The 22,722-nt window shown below is 43.3% G+C and overlaps 1 protein-coding gene across 7 annotated transcripts in view; it reads right to left on the bottom strand.

The window, feature by feature from the left end:
* The window catches only part of PLXNB1 (plexin B1), a 180,345-nt gene that overhangs the window by 10,172 nt on the left and 147,451 nt on the right, over window positions 1–22,722 (bottom strand). For all 7 annotated transcript variants that reach the window (XM_039369307.1, XM_039369310.1, XM_039369311.1 and 4 more), the window contains 10 exons: window positions 17,211–17,453; window positions 14,110–14,286; window positions 12,268–12,416; window positions 10,641–10,741; window positions 8,725–8,942; window positions 6,862–7,040; window positions 6,025–6,091; window positions 4,407–4,553; window positions 593–770; window positions 219–322 (listed from right to left, as the gene is read on the bottom strand). In XM_039369307.1, coding sequence (XP_039225241.1) covers window positions 219–322; window positions 593–770; window positions 4,407–4,553; window positions 6,025–6,091; window positions 6,862–7,040; window positions 8,725–8,942; window positions 10,641–10,741; window positions 12,268–12,416; window positions 14,110–14,286; window positions 17,211–17,453 — 1,563 coding nt within the window. The remainder of the gene's footprint in view (window positions 1–218; window positions 323–592; window positions 771–4,406; window positions 4,554–6,024; window positions 6,092–6,861; window positions 7,041–8,724; window positions 8,943–10,640; window positions 10,742–12,267; window positions 12,417–14,109; window positions 14,287–17,210; window positions 17,454–22,722) is intronic.

The following is a 22,722-nucleotide window of genomic DNA, read 5'->3' as shown; positions in this document are numbered from 1 at the left end:
TAATTGCTAGGCCCCCTGTAGTCTAACTCTAAGGGAGAGTATTTTCATGGACTTCTGAGGCAGAGAAGACCAAAAGACTCCTTGCCTTAACCCTCTTACCTTTTGGAAGGTTCCAGGAGCAGAAGGATACTTACTGAGAAAAGGCCAAAAGCTGGTCTTATCCCGAGTTAAGCTAACCGCCGCAGAAAGGGCCATAAAAGTAAGAGGGCTTCCCTCACCTTATAGTGTTGCAGTGTGTTGAGCCTCTTCCAGCTGCCCTGGACGATTGAAGTCACATCCTCATCAGAGAGGATGAGATGCCCAGCCAGCCCAGACCGCCATTCTGTTGTCAACACATACAAGACAAAAAGCAACTTGTGTGGGAGCAGCACATTTGTTCATCCAGCATACCATTGGCTACAGTTAAGTCAAGTGATCCTTCCCTCAGAGCCTTCCTATTGGCTCATTTGGATTGCTTCGGAAACGGATGGGATACTGCTGTGCAGTTTCCTAGCAGCCTGGACAGTGCTGCCATGGGACACTGGCCAGTGACCTCCCACTTTGGGGGGGGGGGTCTTACTCAAGGTGGCCCTTCCAGCAGTCTTTGACTCACCCAAGTCAAGCGAGTCTGGGTCAGGTCGATGGCAATAAGGTGTCCCTTTGTAGAGCTGGTCCAGGATCTTCTCTTTCACTTGGGTGATTGTGTCGCAATCCAGACCCTTCACCAACACTCCCTGGCTGCCCTCTGTTCCTCCCCCTGTGTTCCCTGCTTGCGACAGCGCAGTTAATGTCTGCAAAAACAAGAAATCAAGACCAAATGATTCAGTATATTCCCCTTCTTCTTCTTCTTAGCTTCTGGCAACCACAGGAGTGCTGGTGGCTCCTTCTGTTGTCTTAGATTAGAACCGAACTAATTAATTAATTGGAGGTACACGTTGCTTCCCTTTTATCCTCATAGTCACTGATTTGGCTCATGGCTTATGCAACACTCCTCCCCCGTGACCCAGTGGGTATGTGCCAGCCATGCAAGCATGGAAATGATGTGATCAGCTATCAGAGAGCCAGTGAAAAGGAGGGTGGGAGGGTGGCTTCCCTCTCCACTCCCTGTCATGAATATGATTTGGCCAGAATGAAAATCACTGAAAAAATATCCAGTGGTACAAGCAGGATAGGTGACACTGCAGATGAATTTGGGGGGTGGGGAGAGACTTACACACTTTCTCTCACTTCTACTGCTTTTTCACTGTTCTCACACCTGGCAGCAGAAACTGAATGCTTAGAGCAGTGGTGGCGAAGCTATGGCACGCGTGCCAGAGGCAGCCTTCAGAGCCCTCTCTGTGGGCATGCGCGCTGTCGCCGCAGCCCCGCTTTCCCTCATGGCCCCCTCCTCACCAGCAGCCCCCCCTGGAGGAGAGTTGCCCCTGGGTGCGGCCCGCGTGGAGTAGCAAAACCAAGGACATGGCAGCCAGGCAGCGGGGACAAGACTCTGCCCTCGCACCCTGTCGCATGCAGATGATGCTGTGGGGTGCAGGTGGAGGCGGTGGCCACCATGGCGCTGCTGGGCTGCCTGGGCAATCTGCTGCGGTGGGCCGTGGAGGCGGTGGGTGGTCCTGCGGGCAGGCAAGGTAGGGCGCAGGACGGGGCGGTTTTGGGGCACTCGGTCTCTAAAAGGTTCGCCATCACTGGCTTTGAGAATATCTGATTTTGGGAGGCCACTAAAGAATTTTATCTCAGGAAAAGAGTTAGTTGACAAGAAAGCAGTTAAATTAATAGACTGATCTGTCTGAGGCTAAATTCAACACTCAGATGGTTGGGATGCTTGATCCAATTTTTCTGTTCGCCCTACCCCATCCCAACCTGACTAAAAGATGGATTAGAGAGGGAGATACCAATTGCCCAAAAGTTATTCAGTAAGTAATTATCGATTATACCCTGCCAACAAAAGTGCGTATAGTCCAGGCCATGGTTTTCCCAGTTGCAATGTATGGCTGTGAAAGTTGGACCACAAGAAAGGCTGAGCGCCAAAGAATTGAGGCCTTTGAACTATGGTGCTGGAGAAGACTCCTGCGAGTCCCTTGGACTGCAAGGCGTTCAAACCGGTCAGTCCTAGAATAGATCAACCCCGACTGCTCTTTAGAAGGCCAGATCCTGAAGTTGAAACTCAAATACTTTGGCCACCTAATGAGAAGGAAGGACTCACTGGAAAAGGGCCTAATGCTGGGAAAGATTGAGGGCAATAGAAGAAGGGGACGGCAGAGAATGAGATGGCTGGATGGAGTCACTGAAGCAGTAGGTGTGAACTTAAATGGACTCCAGAAGATGGTAGAGGACAGGAAGACCTGGAGGAACGTTGTCCATGGGGTCGCGACGGGTCGGACACGACTTCGCAATTAACAACAACAACAATTATCGATTAATGGGGAAATGAATTCTATCAAACTAGCTCCAAAGCAATATACAGGTAGCTCTCGATTTACGACCACAATTAAGCCCTAATTTTCTGTTGCTAAGCGAGACAGCTGTTAAATGAGTTTTACAACCTTTCTTGCCACGGTTATTAAGTGAATCGCCACAGTTGTTAAGTTAGTAACATGGCTGTAAAGTGAATCTGGCTTCCCCATTGACTTTGCTTGTTAGAAGTTTGCAAAAGGTGATCACATGACACTGGGCAAGTGTGAAAAAGGGTCATAAGTCAGTTTGTTTCAGTGCCACTGAAATTTTGAACAGTCACTAAACAAATGGTTGTAAGTCGAAGACTGCTTCTACCATGCTAGTTCTGTAGACAAACTGTTTTCTCCAATTAAACCTCAAAGATGGATGCATTGGGGAGAGAAGGCTCATTTTCAAAGAGAACCACTGTGTGCGGGTAAGATTCTGATACTTTCACTCTGCACAATCTTTCTAGAAAAGTAGGGATTTGGGAGTGCACTTTTAGCATGCTGGATTTCCTACCTAAGCAAGGGGTTGGATTAGATCATCATCATCATCATCATCATCATAATTATTGATCATCGCAATCAGCCAGATGTTCAGACTGGATTTGGCATTTTTTGTCTACTTATCGAGTCCTTACCAAAGACCTGGCATAGGCAGATGTGGATGTTTGATGGTATTACAGATATCGTTGCAGGATGGAAGCAGTTCCTAGTAAGGCCGCCTTTTGCAATTGACTAATGGTGAATTTGTCAGTGCCAATGATGTTCAAGTGGTACTCCAATTGTTTTGGGATTGCACCCAAGGCACCTATTACTATTGGTTCTACCCTTGCTTGCCTTTTCCATAATCGGTTTATATTATTATTATTATTATTATTATTATTATTATTATTATTATTATCATCATCATCATCATCATCATCATCATCATCATCACAATTTGCTAGACTCGCTGAGAATGGGTCTGGTAATTTGTAATTCAGTGTAAGTGCTGGAATCCAGTCCTTGTTTACATGTGCTATGGGAACTATGTCATCAGGAACTGTATTATATTCATCTCAGTTCAGCACGTGAACCCAGCCTTATTAAAGTAATCAAATATTACTTAAGCTGAAAAAAAGTGAAGCTGGATGCTCATGCTTTAATACAGTCTTCTCCAGTCTAGGTGTGTTATGGCTTCAGCTCCCAGGATTTGCACGGCAAATCCAATTATCGTACTTACTGTGCTTGTATAGTGTCACAACATCTTTATGCAATCAGGCCATTTGTGCAATGATGTTACTGCACATCCAATGTGCGAATTAAAGTTGAACATCCCACGGAGAGCAACAGGTTGGAGTAGCCCAGGCAAGAAGAGTCGCACCATTTGCCATCCCATATTATGTCTGCTTAGCCAAGGTGAAGACTTGGCTTGATCTACAGGCAGTCCTCAGCTTACGACCACAATTGAGCCCAAAATGTCGTTAAGTGATACAGTTGCTAAATGAATTTTGCCCCATTTTACGATCTTCCCTGCCCCAGTTGTTAAGCGAAACACCGCAGCTGACAAGTCAGTAACCCGGTTGTTAAGTGCCTGTGGCTTCCCCCACTGACTTGGCTTGTCAGAAGGTCGCAAAAGAGGATCACGTGATCCCAGGACGCATCCACCTTCATAAATACGAATCACTTGCTAGGCATCTGAATTTTGATCACATGAGTATGGGGAGGCTGAAAAGGTCGTAACTGAGAAAAACGGCCATAAGTCACTTTGTTCAGAGCTGTTGTTAACTTGGAGCAATCACTCAACGAATTGTTGTAAGTCGAGGACTGCCTGTACTGAGCTTGAAAAGGACCACTTGCTAAGAATGGGAAGATTCTTAGGAAGAGGATGGAGATGGGAAAGAAGCATCCCGGACTCTGAAGATGCTTGCTAGAAGCATGCAGCCAACTGTGTGGTCCAACATTGGTTCTAGCTGGGCGCTTCTTCCCGAGAGGTCCATGACCGGCCCTTACCAGTGTGCGATATTCTAGGTCTTCTCGGAGAAGTCGGTTGTCATTCAGGGTGTACTTGGCCTTCCCAGTTATCCAGTCAACAGGACCCTTGTCTACTTGGTGCTTGATACCCCGGAAGAGCATATAGAGGGGCTCCCCAACAGAGTCCTAATGAGAAACAGAGAAATCCCCATCATCTCTAGAGTTTCCACCTTGCATTTCTGACCTTTTAGCAGTCTATAACAGTGGTTCTCAACCTTTTTAATGCCGCGACCCCCAACTGGTCGTAAGTCGAGGACTACTCAACCGGTCGTAAGTCGAGGACTACTCAACTGGTGCAGCACCGTTTGCAGAATGGGACTTTTGGCGGGCTCAGCAGGGCAGAGACAGCCTGGACAATTCTATTGGCTTTTGAAAGCCAATAGAATTAGACTCTATTCAAGAGAGTCTATTCTATTGGCTTTCAAAAGCCAATAGAATAAAAGGGAGTAGCACAGCTAAGGAAAAGGGGGAAAAAAATGGCAGACTGCGTTGTTTGGCGACCCCCGTGAAATGGTCGTTCGACCCCAAATGGGGTCCCGACCCACAGGCTGAGAACCCCTGGTCTATAAGAACTAGATCAGGGGGAGGACTGAAGCCTTTGGCCAGGTTCAGGGCCGAAGTTTAACTTTCATCCGGCAAACAAATCCAGTCTGATGTGCATCATTAGTAAACATGCAAACTTATTATAAAATGATGGCTCTTAGGAAAGGCATCACCTGGGTCTGAAACCCTGAAAGATTCATAAGGACATTCAACGTTCAATTCATAAGGTGAGCCAATCTGTTTCAGTCAGCAGCTGGCCTGCTTGCAGCAGTATTAAAAAAAAGTCTGGGCTCAGCCTAAGCACTAGTGTGCCAAAAACAGGCATGGTATAGATTCCTATTTCACAGGTCTGACCGCTCCCAGTATGTCATCATGTCGTTAATTTAAAAAAAAAACCCACTTGGCTAGAATGTCTTGTTCCTGATCCAAAGCCAACTCAGACTCTTATTCATCCACTTTAGCAATATTTAATGCACAAGAGGACACTGGAGTCTTGGATGTCTCACTAAGCCTTCTGTACCCCTCCATCAAGATGCTAACAGCTGAGAATTAAGGGGTCCTTGGCATTATCAGAGCAGAGGTTTATGCAGCTATCTAGCTGAGAAGTACATGTTATATAGGTTGACCTTCTAGGTCAGTAGTGGCGAACCTATGGCACGGGTGCCAGAGGCGGCACTCAGAGCCCTCTCTGTGGGCACGCGTGCCATCACCCCAGTCCTAGGCCTTCAGCTGGGTTTTATAAAACCTTTTCGCTTTAGGCCTCCACATGCAAAAAAAAAAAAAAAAAAAAAGATTCAATCAATCAGTCAATTTCAACTTCTCACGGGAAAAAAAAAGATCTTGCAAAGTTGGAATTGATTGATTGAACTTTTTAGTCCCACCTAGTCTGCTGTTACCACTGCAGCCACGCCCACCCCATGGGCCACACCCACCCAATGGGCCACACCCACCCGGCACCCGACGATGCATAAGTGGGTTTTGGGTTGCAGTTTGGGCACTCGGTCTCTAAAAGATTCGCCATGACTGTTCTAGGTATAATGGATGGATGCCTCACCCTGACAAACGCGTAGAGGCAGATGGACATCCAGTTGGTCAGCAGCTTCTCAACCACAGTTTCTGTCCTGAAAGAGACATTGAAGTTGTTTCAACCTTGACTCCACTGTACATTGTTCTTCAGCCCTAATAAACCTCCCAATTGGTTTAAAGAAAGCTAAAACAAGGGGCAATAAAAATCAAAACTTAACACTGAGAAGAGAGGTAAATTCAGTTCTCTTAAAAAAAAAATTCTTTGAACATCATGCAGAATATGCCTGCCTAAATCTCTTGTGAGAGGTGGACACTGTCAGCTTCTTATGGGAGGGATTCCATAACTGGAAAGCCTTTGCAGAAAAGACTCTTACCCCATTCTCGTATCAAGAGGTGATAGGCCATTGTTTCTTATTTAGAGGCCTATTGCGCTAGCTGGCAAATGCTGGGAATGGAGTATTATTTTCTTGGCCACAGCTAAGCTTTTTAGCAGGTCTCTGTTGGAAATAGAACACCGGACTAAATATTCCAGTTCTGATTTAGTTCTGATGGCCTTTCGTACAGCACGTGTTCAGACCAGGTTTATCCCTATGAGCCAGCAATCAAGAGAAGGTTATTCAATCTGAGAAAGAAGCAAAAGCTTCTTGCATCCAATATCCTGTTTCACAAAGGTATACTAGATGCCTACAAAAAGAAAAAAAATCTGCATATCAGGAACAAGGACAATAAAACTTCCCCATTGTATTGTCCCCCATCTTGAGTATCCCCCAACTATCATGAGCAGTAAGTAGCTTTGATGCATTTACTCTTCTCCTCAAATTTGTCTTAACTCCCCCAGGCTTTTTTTTTCTGACAGTGACCTCACCTTCTCAACATCAGCTTCGGGTTCTTGGCCACATATTGCTCCACCAGGTCATTCAAGAGGGTCTTGAGGATATCTGTGAAGTACTCAAGTTTCCCATGCAAGGCGACTGTGAGAAGTGATGCGACGTAAGCCCGGTCCCTTGGAGAAAATGTGCGCTGGATTTCCAAGGTGTGAATAAACTAGACAAAAGGGAAATGATCTAAGATGACACTGCAGTTAGGCAATTATTTCTTGGCTGGGGGGAGGGGGAGAGGGACAGGCATTTTAATTGATTGGTTGTGACTTCCATAAAAAGTTAAAGCAAGCAAACAACAACAACAATTCAGCAGGAACAAATAAAGCCAAAAATTCCATGGCTTATTATATGCCAATGAAAGAATACACGCAGACTGGGTAAGTTTGCATTTTCTAAAAATCATTTTCGTTATTTTGTATCCTGCTTCTGCTATTTTTACAGGCAGTCCTCAACTAATAACCATAATGGGGCCTGCCCATCATGGTCATAAGATATGACAGTTGTAAAGCAGGTTGCTCACATGGCTAACCCCATTTTATGACTACGGCATAAAATGTCATTAAGTGACCACCACGATCGTTAAGCAAATCAATGGTTAGCTATTGGGGGGGGGATTGCCAAAAATCAGAAGCAAATGTGGTGTAAAACATTGTCACTTGACTGTAGGTCGTTGCAGGTGGCCATAAATGTGGTCCAATTCTCAAGTGCGAATGGTCCTGTGACTATCTAGGCTGGGTCAACCCCTAGAAGTTAGAATATGGATCATAAGTACCATCCGAATAGGTCCATTGGGACTTCAGACAACTGGCTGTGAGTGAAGGATTACCTGTAATAGGCTTTTGCTATAAAACCCTAGGTTGCATTGAGTAACAGTCATATGTTCAGGAGATTCTTTTTTGAAAACGTTTTGTAATAACTGCTAATAAGCTTTCCAATATTTTTCTACCCTGGTGACTAGGAAATTGCTTTTATGCTTCATGTAGTGAACATCCACTGACTTTGCACAACACCATTTAACTTGGTTACTGGGCTACCCATTTTTTTGCCTTTGCACAATTAGTCTGAAAATTAAACGAACAGACGAGATTTGCACAACATGCCAAGGCAATAAAAAAACAAGCCAAGTTGAAACCAAATAAGTTTAGCATGTTATTTGAGTGCAATCTGTAGGCCTTAAGCAGACCTAGGCATTATGGAAACCTAGCCATAGCATAACAACAACAACAACAATAAAGTTGGAAGGGACCTTGGAGGTCATCTAGTCCAACCCCCTGCTCAGGCAGGAAACCCTATACCATTTCAGACAAATGGCTGTCCAGTCTCTTCTTAAAAACTTCCAGTGTTGGAGCATTCACAACTTCTGGAGGCGGGTTGTCCCACTGATTAATTGTTCCAACTGACAGGAAATTTCTCCTTAGTTCTAGGTTGCTTCTCTCCTTGATTAGTTTCCATCGGTTGCTTCTTGTCCTGCCCTCAGGTGCTTTGGAGAATAGCTTGACTCCCTCTTCTTTGGGGCAGCCCCTGAGATATTGGAACACTGCTATCATGTCCCCCCTCGTCCTTGTCTTCATTGAACTAGAGATACCCAATTCCAGCAACCGTTCCTTATACGCTTTAGCCTCCAGTCCCCTGATCATTTTTGTTGCTCTTCTCTGTACTCTTTCTAGAGTCTCAACATCTTTTTTACATTGTGGTGACCAAAACTGGATGCAGTATTCCAAGGCATTGTAAAGTGATATTAAAGTGGTATACTATTCCTTTTAGCCTATTCATTATGGCCTGGATCCTGCATGGTAGAACTGTGTTTTACGTGGTTAATTTGACTTGATTCTTTATTTAAAACATACCTTGGTGAGAAAGAGCTTGCTGTTGAGAAGATTAGAGAGCTGCACTAAGCCTTGTTCAACCGTCTGCCGCCGAGATTCAGGCACATCGAGGTCCCTTTGCAGGGGTGACTCCCGGTGGCCCGGGAAAAAGATGCGTTCTGCATAGGATTTGTAATCCAAGAAAGGAATCCCAGTGCCAACCAAGTCACTGGTGAGATCCATCATTTCAGTCATGAGGTCTAGAAACAGAGGAAGCACACAAGTCATACGGAAGTGAGCTGAGAAGAGAGGGGTCTCATAAACGTAGAAAACTAAAAATGCTTCCGCCTTACATCAGGAACTGAGCGAACGTGTCTTCTTTATCTGTGAGCGTGCACTCAGGGCATTTAAACCAGAATGGAATAACTCGCTGTAGCCAACTCGCTGCGGCCATTTCACCATAGCCATCTTGCCGTGGCCATTTCACCACAGCTATCTTGCCATGGCCATTTCACTACGGCCATCTTGTGGCCATTTTACCACAGCCATCTTGCCGCAGCCATTTCATCACGGCCATCTTGCCACGGCCATTTCACTATGGCCATCTTGTGGCCATTTTACCACAGCCATCTTGCAGTGGCCATTTCACCACAGCCATCTTGCCACGGCCATTTCACTACGGCCATCTTGTGGCCATTTTATCACAGCCATCTTGCCGTGGCCATTTCACCACAGCTGTCTTGCCCCGGCCATTTCACCACGGCCTTCTTGCCGCAGCCATTTCACCACGGCCATCTTGCCATGGCCATTTCACCAAAGCCATATTGCTGTGGCCATTTCACCATGGCCGTCTTGCCACATCCAAGTCACCAGGGGACAACTCGCCTTGGGGTAATTCCATGTGGGAATAATTCAATACGCTAAATATTATCTGCCATTCTTTCTTTGCTGTTATTTTCATTGACAAAAATGGAAATAAGGTAGAAGAAGTAGTGGTGGATAACATTGCATTGAGTTATCCCATGTGAATTGTCCTGCAGTGAGTTGGCTACAATAAGCTGGCCACGGCAAGATGGCTGTGGCGAGATGACCATGACGGGTTGGCCGTGGCAAGACAGCGGTGGCAAGTTGGTTTTTGGCGAGCTGGTTACAGCAAGTTGTTCTAGTCCCCATTTAAACAACATATTAAAGACCAGGAGATCCAACAGGACTTATATGCTGTACTTAAGAATGCTTTCTTGAGACCCTCTTCATAAACCAGCAAAATACCTATATTATGTAATTGTTTCTAAATTTCAAAGGGCACGAACTCTACCATGTTGTAATGTTCTCCCACAGCAGTTCTGGAGACCCGATATGAAAACGTCCCATATGAGCTGAGTGTGCCGTTATGGACAAGGGGCCACTAAAGCCACCGCTCATATGCTGTTGTACTGTTCTCTCTATAACAGAGGCCCCCATCCTTTTGGGCACCAGGAACTGGTTCCCTGGAGAGAGATTTTTTCCGTGGACAGGAAGGTGCACGGTTTTGTATGCTGCCTGCATCTTGCATATGGGACTTTGCTTATTTGTGCCGACCGGTTGCTGACATGCCATGACCCCGTACTGGTCCATGGACCGGGGGCTGGGGACCCCTGTTCTATAAGGATTCTTGGTCTCATGACTCCTTACCTGGTAAAATATCCTGGAAATTCTGATCTCTTTTATGTACAGCTGTCACTATCAGATCCGTACGAGATAATTTCTTTGAATGTAGTTAAATTCTATTATGGTGCCTATAAATTGAGGCAGAGTTTGGCCACTCATTGGTGATCTCACCACTGACTGTAGTGCAATATTAAGTCCTGTTTTGTTCTGCTCTATTTTTTATTTTATTTTCATGTTTTAATTTTTAACTCTGATCTGTGACTGTAAGAAAGGATTGAATCGGAAGGAGAGGGAAGTGTGCTTTCTTTTACCTGTAAATTCTTTTTTGCACCGATCCCGAACACTTGTTTCCAGATTTTCGAGCTGGATTTGAACTTTTTTGTAATCTCTCAGGGCTTGTTTGCTCTTCCGCCTATCATGAAAAAAAGAAAATAAAACCATACTGGTCCTTTTCTTCCCAAATGTTATGCAGGCTCCCCCTTCATTGGAGAATATATAGGAAGTCCTCGACTTACAATAGTTCGTTTAGTGACTGTTCAAAGTTACAATGGCACTGAAACAAGGGATTTACGACCATTTTTCACACTTATGACCATTGCAGCATCTCCACGGTCACGTCACAAAGTCAGTGGGAATTCACTTAACAACCGTGTTACTACTTTAACAGCTGCAGTGATTCACTGAACAACTGTGGCAAGAAAGGTTGTAAAATGGGGCAAAACTCATTAACAAATGTCTCACTTAGCAACAAAAATTGTGGGCTCAATTGTGGTCATAAGCTGAGGACTACCTGTACTCTCACATTTTTCTCTCTTTATTTCTGTGCTGGAGAATTGGGCTATTCCTTTCAATTACACGGACAAAATAATTGTTGGATTAAGCGGAGTAAAAAAATGCACGATGTAATCCTCAGAAATTGCACTACTGGATCATTTGAGAGATGTTGGCGGAGTGTGTAATTTGTATTACAATTTGAATCTGGAGAGCAGGAGCAAGGGAAAAGGAGAAAGTTTTTGTTTTAAAAAGGAATTCGTTGAAGGGGAATTTGCAGAAAATGTAGAGCGTTGAACACCAAACCTCAGCTGGAGTGATAAAAGTTCAGACAGTGGAAGTAAAATTTATTTTGGCAAGTCTCTGTGGGGCAAGGTGCACAGACTGAGATCCAGGATAAGTGCATAAATGATGGGAGAGGATTAGCTGTTTCCCTGAACTATCTGCAAACTAGCCAAATCAGTAAAAGTTTGCAAGCGCAAACTGGCTAAAAATGCTAGAGTTTGGATATTCCAGGGGTAGGCAACCTTGGTTCTTTTATGACTCGTGGAGTTCCAGAATTCCTGAGGGGAAAGGGAGGGGGAAAGGGAGAAAGGGAGAAAGGGAGAGGTTTCCAAGCTGAGCCACGCTGGCTCAGGAATTCTGGGAGTTGAAGTCCACGAGTCATAAAAGAACCAAGGATGCCTACCCCTGGGATATTCCTATCTTGCTAAAAGAAATTAATTAGGCATGTGGGCAGCATGCATGTGACTTATATATTATACAGATGTAAACGATGATATTGAATCATTGGAATATTTATTCATCTTCTTCTGTGCTGTCTCCTTAAACTGGCAGCAAGCTGAACAAGATCATTTATTTATTTTATTTATTTATTAATCAAATTTACACGGCCGCCCATCTCACGGAAAGTCATTTCCCCTCACTAGTTACTAAATCCATTTTAAATGGCAGGACCAGGATCTGTTGCATATAAAGGAGATGGTCTTCCACATGTTTCCTTCTCACTCAGATATGGGGATGGCAAAGACAGTGGGTGTATCTGTTGCTGCTGCTTCTCTAGGTCGGTACCAGACATGTGGAATAGGATCCTACTTGGGGAAACGGGCAGGCCCCGAGTCTAATCTTATTTCTGCTAGGAAATCCACTTTGCCACCTCCTTCTCACCTGTAGATGAAGACGATGATGAGTACAATCAAAGCCACGAAAGAGGTCCCCACTCCCAAGCCAATCTGGGCCTCCAGGGGGAAAGTGAGCTGACTCTCTGTGTCATATTGCACACGACCGAGCCAGAAGTTCTTGTTCCCCATTTGAACCTGCAAGAGGACAAACGTGTCAATACGCCAGCCTGGGAAATACGCATTTCATTGCATTGGACAAACGTAACATTTCTGTCAGGTCCAAAAGCCAAGAATGGCACATGGCAAGTCTTCCAAGCTGAGTTCTTTTCATGCCTATAGACAGAATCTTGCCAGACTGAGCATTCTACTGATCTGCATCTACAGTATGTGAACTATTGGGGAGGGGCTGTCTTCACCCTCTTTCTCTCACACATAATATCTGGGCTGAGTTACTCCTCTGGAACGCACCCCCTCCCTCCTGGGAAATCTACCTCCTCACGAAATCCCATCACAATTTCTCAAGCATCACAACTAACCATCTGTCCTATTTTTGCTCCTTTCAATTCACAACATCTTATGATTTATGACATCTTGTGATTTATTTATGCCGGGAGAAATATCAACAACCTAAGATATGCAGATGATACCACTCTAATGGCAGAAAGTGAAGAGGAACTAAAGAGCTTCTTGATGCGGGTGAAGAAGGAGAGTGCAAAAGTTGGCTTGAAACTCAACATTAAGAAATCCAAGATCATGGCATCCGGCCCTCTCAATTCCTGGCAAATAGATGGGGAAGAAATGGAAGTAATGACAGATTTTATTTTCCTGGGCTCCAAGATCACCGCAGATGGCGACTGCCATGGTGTTCCCAGTTGCAATGTATGACTGTGAAAATTGGACCATAAGAAAGGCTGAGCGCAAAAGAATTAAGCCTTTGAACTATGGTGCTGGAGAAGACTCCTGCGAGTTCTTTGGACTGCAAGGCATTCAAACTGGTCAGTATTAGAAGAAATCAACCCCGACTGCTCTTTAGAAGGCCAGATCCTGAAGTTGAAACTCAAATACTTTGGCCACCTAATGAGAAGAAAGGACTCACTGGAGAAGAGCCTGATGCTGGGAAAGATTGAGGGCAATAGAAGAAGGGACGACAGAGAATGAGGTGGCTGGATGGAATCACTGAAGCAGTAGGCATGAGCTTAAAGGGACTCCAGAAGATGATAGAGGACAGGAAGACCTGGAGGAATATTGTCCATGGGGTCGCAATGGGTTGGACACGACTTCGCAACTAACAACAACAACATGATTTATGATGAATGTGTTGTATCTTATGATTTATGATGAATGTATTTTATGTTGATCATAACTTATCACTATTGCTTGTATGTACACTGAGATCTTATTGACCACACTTGGCCAATAAAGAATTCTATTTTGGCATTATTTTCCGAATTTTCATTTTATTGACAAGAATTTGAGCGGCTTTATCCAATAGACCAGGTGTGCTTAACCCACAGCCCATGGGCTGCATGCAACCCTGGACAGTTAGCAATGCAGCCCCACAAGATCGTAAACTTTTAATATTCTTATGTGATTTTTAGCAATATTTATACACATGAACTATATTATATACTTTCTATGCGGCCCAAGACAATTCCTCCTCACTAAATGCAGCCCAGGGAAGCCAAAAGGCTGGACCCATGCAATATACCCTCAAAGCTGCTGATGGAGAAGGGAGAAACCACTGACCAAAAATTTTCATTTCTTTTTTTTCCTCCCTCCCTCTGGAACAGATTACATTGTGATTTTAAAAGCAAAACGCCAAGTTCCTAAATCAAGTTTCCCGTTCTGGATTGAATTTAATTCTCAATATCCCTAGGCTACTTCTTACCGTAAATTCTGGCAGTGAATCAGTGCCTTCCCGCTTAGCCCGGTGTTGAGGGGCTGGTTGTTCAGTGGGAGGCTCACAATACAGGTGGTTCTTCGTGAGGGTCTTGACTGAGCAGACCCCGACTCCAATCATGGCTTTTACTTCATCTTTAGAAATGGCCAGATCCAGATTTTCTCCCTGGGGGGAACAGAGATAAGGACACTCTTGTGAAAAGGTACTCCACACCATGTCGATGGAGATTCTCAATTATCCAAGTCATGGTTGTCCCAGAGATACTTTTTCAAAAGGCAACTGGACTTTGTTTTTCCTTGAAAACATTTCAGTTCTCATCCGAGAAGCTTCTTCGGTTCTGACTGAATGGTGGAGACGGAAGGATTTAAAGAACTGAAGAAGTTTCTTGGATGAGAAGCGAAACAACTTCAAGGAAAAAAGACAAGTTGCCTTTGGAAAAAGCACCTTTGGTTACTCTACACTGGGGGTCCCCAACAGCTCATCAACTCCTTCATGGAGTTTCAGATGGTTTGCTGACCTCCAAACATTTATTATATGAAATAATTTAACAAATGCTACTTTACTTAATAGTACTGTGAATAATACTAATAACTGTTGTGAGTCTGTGCCAGTCAGGGGACCCAGCAGCTGAGTCTGAGGAATCAGAGGAGGAGGAGAAGGGGCCTGGAGAGCCATCAGAGTCGGAGGAAGGCTCTGATGAGCTCCAGGACTTACAATCTGATGAAGAGCCTGGCCCCTCCAATCGTGCTCAGGCTGAGACTCAGCTGCGCAGAGAAGCTGAGTCAGACTCTGAGGACTCACAGCTGGAAGACATCATAGACGCTCGCAAACGCAGAAAGGCAACAAGAGCAGGACAGAGGGGGGCAATGGGGTGACTCCAAGGGAGGAGGAGAAGGCATTGAGAAGCCACGCCTTGGGGCTGCATAATAAAAAGAGAAGGTGTGGGCGGTGCTGGTTGCTGAAGGCAACCATTTGCAAAGGACTCAAGATTCATGGAATCATGTTTTGTTTGTCTTGCTTGTGAACAATTCTCCGTTTGAATCGTGTTTTGTTTGCCTTGGACAGTTCTCCATTTGCATCGTGTTTTGTTTGCCTTTGCTTTTGGAACATTTTGCAGGTCTGTACCTAATTAATAAAAGGGGGTTTGTTTTCCCTGCATTTCCAACCTACTTGTTAAAAGAGGGGTTTGTCCTTGTGAGTTAACAGGGACTCACATAGGCTGGGAAAGAACAATAACAAGAACATTGACCCCTTGCATTATTTCATCACTACAGTATTGTCTACTTTGAGGAACCCTGGTCTGTTCATTTCCAGTTTGCAAATAAATAAGCAATTAAAAAGAAAAATAAAATAACCACTAGCTTGCTAGGGGCAGGCAAGTTCCAGTTACATTTGTGTGCTGAGGGCAGAGGAGAGATTGAGGATCTGGGGTGTCTGTGAATTCCAATTATTATCAAACATGTTCTGTTCCATCATAGCTTATTACATTTTATAACCAGATTTGAACTCCATACAAAATACACTCTAATTCAAACCTGCTTGTTCTATGATTATTTTTTCTGACAGTTAAAACTTTTCCTGCATTAATCTTTCTTTCTCATGTTCACACATTTCTCAAAGACTTGCTAAGAGCAAAAAAAAAAAAAAAAATTGGTTTATGCATCCCCTGCCCGGTGCAGAATCCCACTTCATTTCCCAAATGTTATTCACGGTCATCCTTGTATCCATTAAACCAGACTTCTGTCAAACATTCCCAGGCTACATCAGCAAACCAAGCTCCATGCAGTGTTAGCATTTGTTCTTCCCACTTTTCCACTTGAATAAAGCTGTGTTTTTCAAAGTTGGCAATTTTAAGGTAAATGGCCTTCAATTTCCAGAATTCTCCAGCCAGCAAGTTTGAAAAACACAGGTATAAAGGAACAATAGTGGCATTCCTCCAGGCATCAGGCACAGATGCACCCCTCATGCACATATTACATAAGTTTCTAACTCCCCATAAACGAACCACATCCATATTTTAATCACATCCATACTTCAATTCTTCTCTGGTTAATTCATCAGGTTTATGCAAGTAGAAGAGGTCAATGGTATCTTGGATTATTATCCCTACGGGTTATACAGAGCATCCTAGCCTGAGGCAGACGATTTGTAAAGCAGAAGGAATAATATTCTTCCTGCTTTATTAAAGCTCATCAGTGTTCAGTAAGATGCATTAGCTAAGGCCAGGCATAGCCCTATTCCAGCCACCATCAGCCATAGAAATTAATAGCTGATTTTGAATTAACTAATGTCAGTCTGACATTTCTCTCTCAGGCTTGTAGCTGTGGGAAAAAAATGAGTGGGACAGAAGACTAGCTATATCACCATGTGTGCCTAGTACAGTGATGGCGAACCTTTTAGAGACTGAGTGCCCAAACTGCAATCCAAAACCCACTTATGCATCATCGGGTGCCGGGTGGGTGTGGCCCATTGGGTGGGTGTGGCCCATTGGGTGGGCGTGGCTGCAGTGGTAATGGCAGATGGGGTGGGACTAAGAAGTTCAATCAATCAATTCCAACTTTGCAAGATCTTTTTTTTTCCCCACGAGAAGTTGAAATTGACTGATTGATTGAACCTTTTTTTTTTTTTGCACACGACAGCGGAGGCTTAAAGCGAAAAGGTTTTATAAAACCCAGCTGAAGGCCTAGGACTAGGGCAACGGTGTGCGTGCCCAGAGAGAGATCTCTGAGTATCGCCTCTGGCACCCCTGCCATAGGTTTGCCACCACTGGCCTAGTAGAAATGTGCAATGTAAATTAATGAATGGATCAAATGAATATATAAATGCATGTACAGCTGATAAATAATTATTTATACATAAATAATACCTTAAAAACTTGTATATACTTTAAAATAATTTGTTGTGCACCATCCAGACTCCTTCTCTAAGGGGCGGTTCAGAAATGAGTAAAATTAATAAAATACAGTACCCCGAGAATCTCAGCTGCAATTTTTTGAAACAAAACCAAGGGAATGATGCAGGATAATCGCAGCCAATAGCCAAAGAAGAGACGCTGCCTCCACTTATGGAGAACAAGTTCTTCTGTTTACCTCTACAGAGATGATGCTTCCAGGTTTGTGACGGTAGGGTTTGGTGATATCGTCCGTATTGAGGGGCTTCAGGAAGGGGTCAACTTCGTAAGAAAAGCCAGTGGGTTGGAAGGCATTGAAGTCAAAGCTGAGATTATCCAGGACAAACTCCAGTCTTACTTGAATGGAGTGGGACAATGGCTTAATTGCTGGTGTCTTGCAAAGTATGAGGTTGGAGGAGTTGACTTGACATGGCTCTTCAAACTAGGATCAGAGATGAAGGGGAAATGAATGAGTACAATTAATTCTCCACTCTTCCAAAGCTACTGTTTTCCAGAAATTTCTATTTCCAAGAAATTCCTAAAGTGGCTCTCCTCCATGCCCTTTTCCAAGGCCCATTCCCAGACCCAAGTCTCCAAGCACAATAGGTAAGAACAGAGCTTAGAATTTTGGACTGAAAGCTGTAAGACACCCGTGAACCAGGGAAATTTTGAGTGTATATTTTGCTTTTCAGTCCAATTTATTTTATAGAGACCCTGGGGGAAAAATTGGGATGGGGGGTTTGGGAGTCAGACGTATGTTCCACTATTATGAAACCTTTACATGAAAATAAATTAGTAATTAATACAAGTTGAAGTAAATTGTGGAAAGGAAAAAATTCACCTAAAATCCAGTAGTAAAAAGATACTGTTGATATATTTAAACAATGAACATTTTTTTAAAAAAATATGAGACTTACATTTGGTTATGATTCCTTCTACCTGCTTTGCCACAACAGAGCCAGTTTGGTATAGTGATTAAGGCACCAGGCTAGAAACCAGGAAGCTCTGAGTTCTAGTCCTCTCTCAGGCATGAAAGACAGCTGGATGACCTTAGGCCACTCACTCTTCCTCAACTCAATCCCTCTCACAAGGTTGTTATTATGGGGCAAATCGGAGGAAGGAGCATTAGGTATCTTCTCTGTCTTATTTAATAATAAAGGTGGGATAACAAAACTCTTTAAAAAGTATTTCAATTTTTGGTGAAGCAAAGCATACAAAATGGCAGATCGCTGCTAGCTGAGAAGGTTCCAGAGAGTGAGCAAGGGAACTTCACTACATGGGAAGATTTTAATTTGTAGTACTGCAGTAGTAACTTGATTGGGAGTTGCTCAGAACTGATTAGAAAATGGGCGGCTGTGTAAATGTCTTAAATGAAATAAATAAATACATAAATCTCAGCAAAAACATCTACGGAAACCCCAAGAATCAAGCATCTTTATCAGCAGCATTTGCTTAGAACGAGCATTGTAAAGATTCATCAGAGTTCTTGGCAATCCTGAAAGGGCACCACACCTCCCAGCATAACAGAAAGCTTCCTAGCAAGGCCAAAGATAATGAATCATAGAGTTGGAAGGGCCAGTAGATACAACCCTCAATGCAGGTTGAGTTTAGTTTAGTTTAGTCTAGTTTCTGCCTGTCTAGGGCAGGAATAGGCACCCTTGGCTCTTTTATGACTCGTGGACTTCAACTCCCAGAATTCCTGAGCCAGCCATGCTGAGGGGAAAGGGAGAGGTTTCCAAGCTGAGCCATGCTGGCTCAGGAATTCTGGGAGTTGAAGTCCACGAGTCATAAAAGAGCCAAAGTTGCCTACCCCTGGTCTAGGGAAAGGGAAGAGGTCTAGGAAAGTGGAGCCCACCACTTCCCTGGTTACAGGTCATCCTCAATTTACAACCATTCTAAAAAAAGTGACTTATGACCACTTTCCACTTTTATTTTTTTAATATTATTGATTATTTTAATCATAAAAATAAAATATAAAACACTAAAACAAACAAAATGAAACCAAACAAAAGCATACATTCAACCTTAATGACAACAACAACAAAAAAGAAAAAAAATAATGTACAAAAAAGAGAAAAAAGCGATGAATTAAATTTAACATGTGGGATCCACCCCGGCTGGGTGCTGAAGGAAAAGAAAAAGCGATAAATTCTCCATATATATTCTTAATTATCATTAAAAATGCGAATCCTGGGCATATCAATAAAAATATAAGAAAAACGAACGCCAGGATAAAAATAAACAGGACCATTTAATATAAACAAGCCTGTGAGTAAAAAAGTTACTTACTGAGCTTTCATCAGCCAAACTACTGACGTCATCTAACTCTGATGGCTGATGAAAGCTGAGTAAGTAACTTTTTTACTCACAGGCTTGTTTATATTAAATGGTCCTTTTTATTTTTATCCTGGTGTTTGTTTTTCTTATATTTTTATATATATATATCTTCTTCTATTATATATAAATAAAAATGTAAATGTTCGTTTGTTCAAAGTCTTAAATCTCTGAAAGTTCTTCACCGATTGCTTTGAAATTTTGACACAACGTTGCATTCAAATATGCGCGTTTCTAAATACCTACTAGATGTCACACCTGTGACAGGTAAAAACATGCTTTTTTTGAAAAACAGCGCCGGCAAACCAGACAATCTCTATATCTGGACAGACAATGGAACAACAAAAAATATTGTATACCCACAAGCATTTTGAAATTAAACATATTACAAACATGCCCTTTCTCTTTTCTTTCTTTTCCATTTAACCAGACTGAGCCACAGCAACGCGTGGCTGGGTACAGATAGTGTGTATATATATATATATATATATATATAGGTCTTTGGTTGTTCGGGTTTTCTCCCGCGTAAAATTGGAAGTGTCTTGGCAACGTTTCGACGAAGTCACATTCGTCATCTTCAGGCTGGTGTTTTTAGCTTCTTGCTTTGAGCAGCAATGTGTGGTTTTAGCTGTTTCTTCCTTTTAACTGCCAGTGAGGGTATGAACTGATTGGATGGGAGCTTGGCTGTGTTCTGATTGGGTGGAGGTGTGTTCTGAATGGTTAGGGGCTTGGCTGTGCTCTGATTGGCTGGGGGAGTGTTCTGTTTGGTTGTGCTCAGGTTAGTCTGAGTTGCAGAGGGGTTTAAGATTTTGGGGTTAGGGAGTCGTTTGTCAATAAGGGCGGGTTTCCAAATGGCTGGTAGGCGGGAGGTATCATCTCGCTTGTTCATGCTGTGTGGGCGTTTTTCTATCTCGATGGCTTCTCTGATTATTCTGTTATTAAAATGTTCACTTTTGGCAATGGTTCTGGTATTTTTAAAGTCAATTTCATGTCCTGTGGCTTTAAGGTGTTGGACCAGGGAAGATGTTGGTTCCTCTTTTTTGACTGAGTTCTTATGTTCTTCAATGCGTGCACTTATTCTTCTGTTGGTTTGTCCGATGTATGTGGTGGGACAAGTGGTGCATGGGATTTCGTATACTCCTTGATTTTCTAATTCAATTTTATCTTTGGGGTTTCTAAGGATGGTGGATATTTTTCTGTTTGTGCAGAATGCTGTTTTGATGTTGTGTTTATGGAGGATCTTACTGATTCTGTCTGTGGTGCCTTTTATGTATGGGAGGAGGGCTTTGCCGTTTTCTTGTTCTTTGTCTTGGATTTTAGTGGGGGTTTCTTTTTGGATTAGGTTTGTAATCTTATTTCTATGGAATCCATTGGATGTTAGTACATTGGTGAGAGTGTGTAGTTCGGGTTTTAGGTGTTGTTCGTCAGCTAAGCGTTTTGTTCTGGAGATGAGTGTCTTGGCTACAGAGTTGATCTGTGCTGGGTGGTGGTGTGAGAGAGCGTGCAGATAGCGGTTTGTGTGTGTTTTCTTCTGGTAGATGGTGTGTCCTAGGGAGCCATTGGATTTCTTGTAGACTAAGACATCCAGGAAGGGAAGTTGGTTGTTAGCTTCTGTTTCCATGGTGAACTGTATTTTGGGGTGTAGGCTGTTGAGGTGTGTGAGGAAGTTGTCCAGTTTTTCTTTCCCATGTGGCCAGATTATGAAGGTGTCGTCTACGTATCTGAGCCAGAGTTTGGGTTTGTGATCCGATTTTTCTAGAGCTTGGGTTTCAAAGTGTTCCATGTAGAGGTTGGCAATGACAGGTGAGAGGGGTGATCCCATGGGTGCTCCTTCTGTTTGTTTGTATTTTTGTCCATTATAGATGAAGTATGTGTTGGATAGGCAGTGGTTGGTCAGATCTAAGATGTGTTTGGGGGGGTTATATTTGTTTTGAATAGCTGTCAAGGCTTCTTTGATAGGCACTTGGGTGAAGAGGGATATGACATCGAAGCTCACTAGTAGGTCGCTGGGCTGTAAGTTTTGTTTCTTTATGATCTCTATAAACTGGAATGAGTTTTTTACGTGTGAGGTGATGGATTCTGCATAGGGCTGTAGTTGTTTGGCGAGAAATTTGGCTAGGTTTTGTAGAGGTGAGCCTATGGAGCTGACTATAGGTCTGAGTGGGGTTCCTTCTTTGTGTATCTTGGGGAGACCATAGAGTTTAGGGCATCTGGATGATTTCTCTCTGGGAATGATCACCTCACACGTAAAAAACTCATTCCAGTTTATAGAGATCATAAAGAAACAAAGCTTACAGCCCAGCGACCTACTAGTGAGCTTCGATGTCATATCCCTCTTCACCCAAGTGCCTATCAAAGAAGCCTTGACAGCTATTCAAAACAAATATAACCCCCCCAAACACATCTTAGATCTGACCAACCACTGCCTATCCAACACATACTTCATCTATAATGGACAAAAATACAAACAAACAGAAGGAGCACCCATGGGATCACCCCTCTCACCTGTCATTGCCAACCTCTACATGGAACACTTTGAAACCCAAGCTCTAGAAAAATCGGATCACAAACCCAAACTCTGGCTCAGATACGTAGACGACACCTTCATAATCTGGCCACATGGGAAAGAAAAACTGGACAACTTCCTCACACACCTCAACAGCCTACACCCCAAAATACAGTTCACCATGGAAACAGAAGCTAACAACCAACTTCCCTTCCTGGATGTCTTAGTCTACAAGAAATCCAATGGCTCCCTAGGACACACCATCTACCAGAAGAAAACACACACAAACCGCTATCTGCACGCTCTCTCACACCACCACCCAGCACAGATCAACTCTGTAGCCAAGACACTCATCTCCAGAACAAAACGCTTAGCTGACGAACAACACCTAAAACCCGAACTACACACCCTCACCAATGTACTAACATCCAATGGATTCCATAGAAATAAGATTACAAACCTAATCCAAAAAGAAACCCCCACCAAAATCCAAGACAAAGAACAAGAAAACGGCAAAGCCCTCCTCCCATACATAAAAGGCACCACAGACAGAATCAGTAAGATCCTTCATAAACACAACATCAAAACAGCATTCTGCACAAACAGAAAAATATCCACCATCCTTAGAAACCCCAAAGATAAAATTGAATTAGAAAATCAAGGAGTATACGAAATCCCATGCACCACTTGTCCCACCACATACATCGGACAAACCAACAGAAGAATAAGTGCACGCATTGAAGAACATAAGAACTCAGTCAAAAAAGAGGAACCAACATCTTCCCTGGTCCAACACCTTAAAGCCACAGGACATGAAATTGACTTTAAAAATACCAGAACCATTGCCAAAAGTGAACATTTTAATAACAGA

Source organism: Crotalus tigris, unplaced genomic scaffold, assembly GCF_016545835.1.
Source record: "Crotalus tigris isolate CLP2741 ecotype Arizona unplaced genomic scaffold, ASM1654583v1 scf7180000021037.190999, whole genome shotgun sequence".
Taxonomy (NCBI): Eukaryota; Metazoa; Chordata; class Lepidosauria; order Squamata; family Viperidae; genus Crotalus; species Crotalus tigris.
The sequence above is the reverse complement of the archived record's forward strand: the minus strand, read 5'-3'. Positions and strand labels throughout refer to the sequence as shown.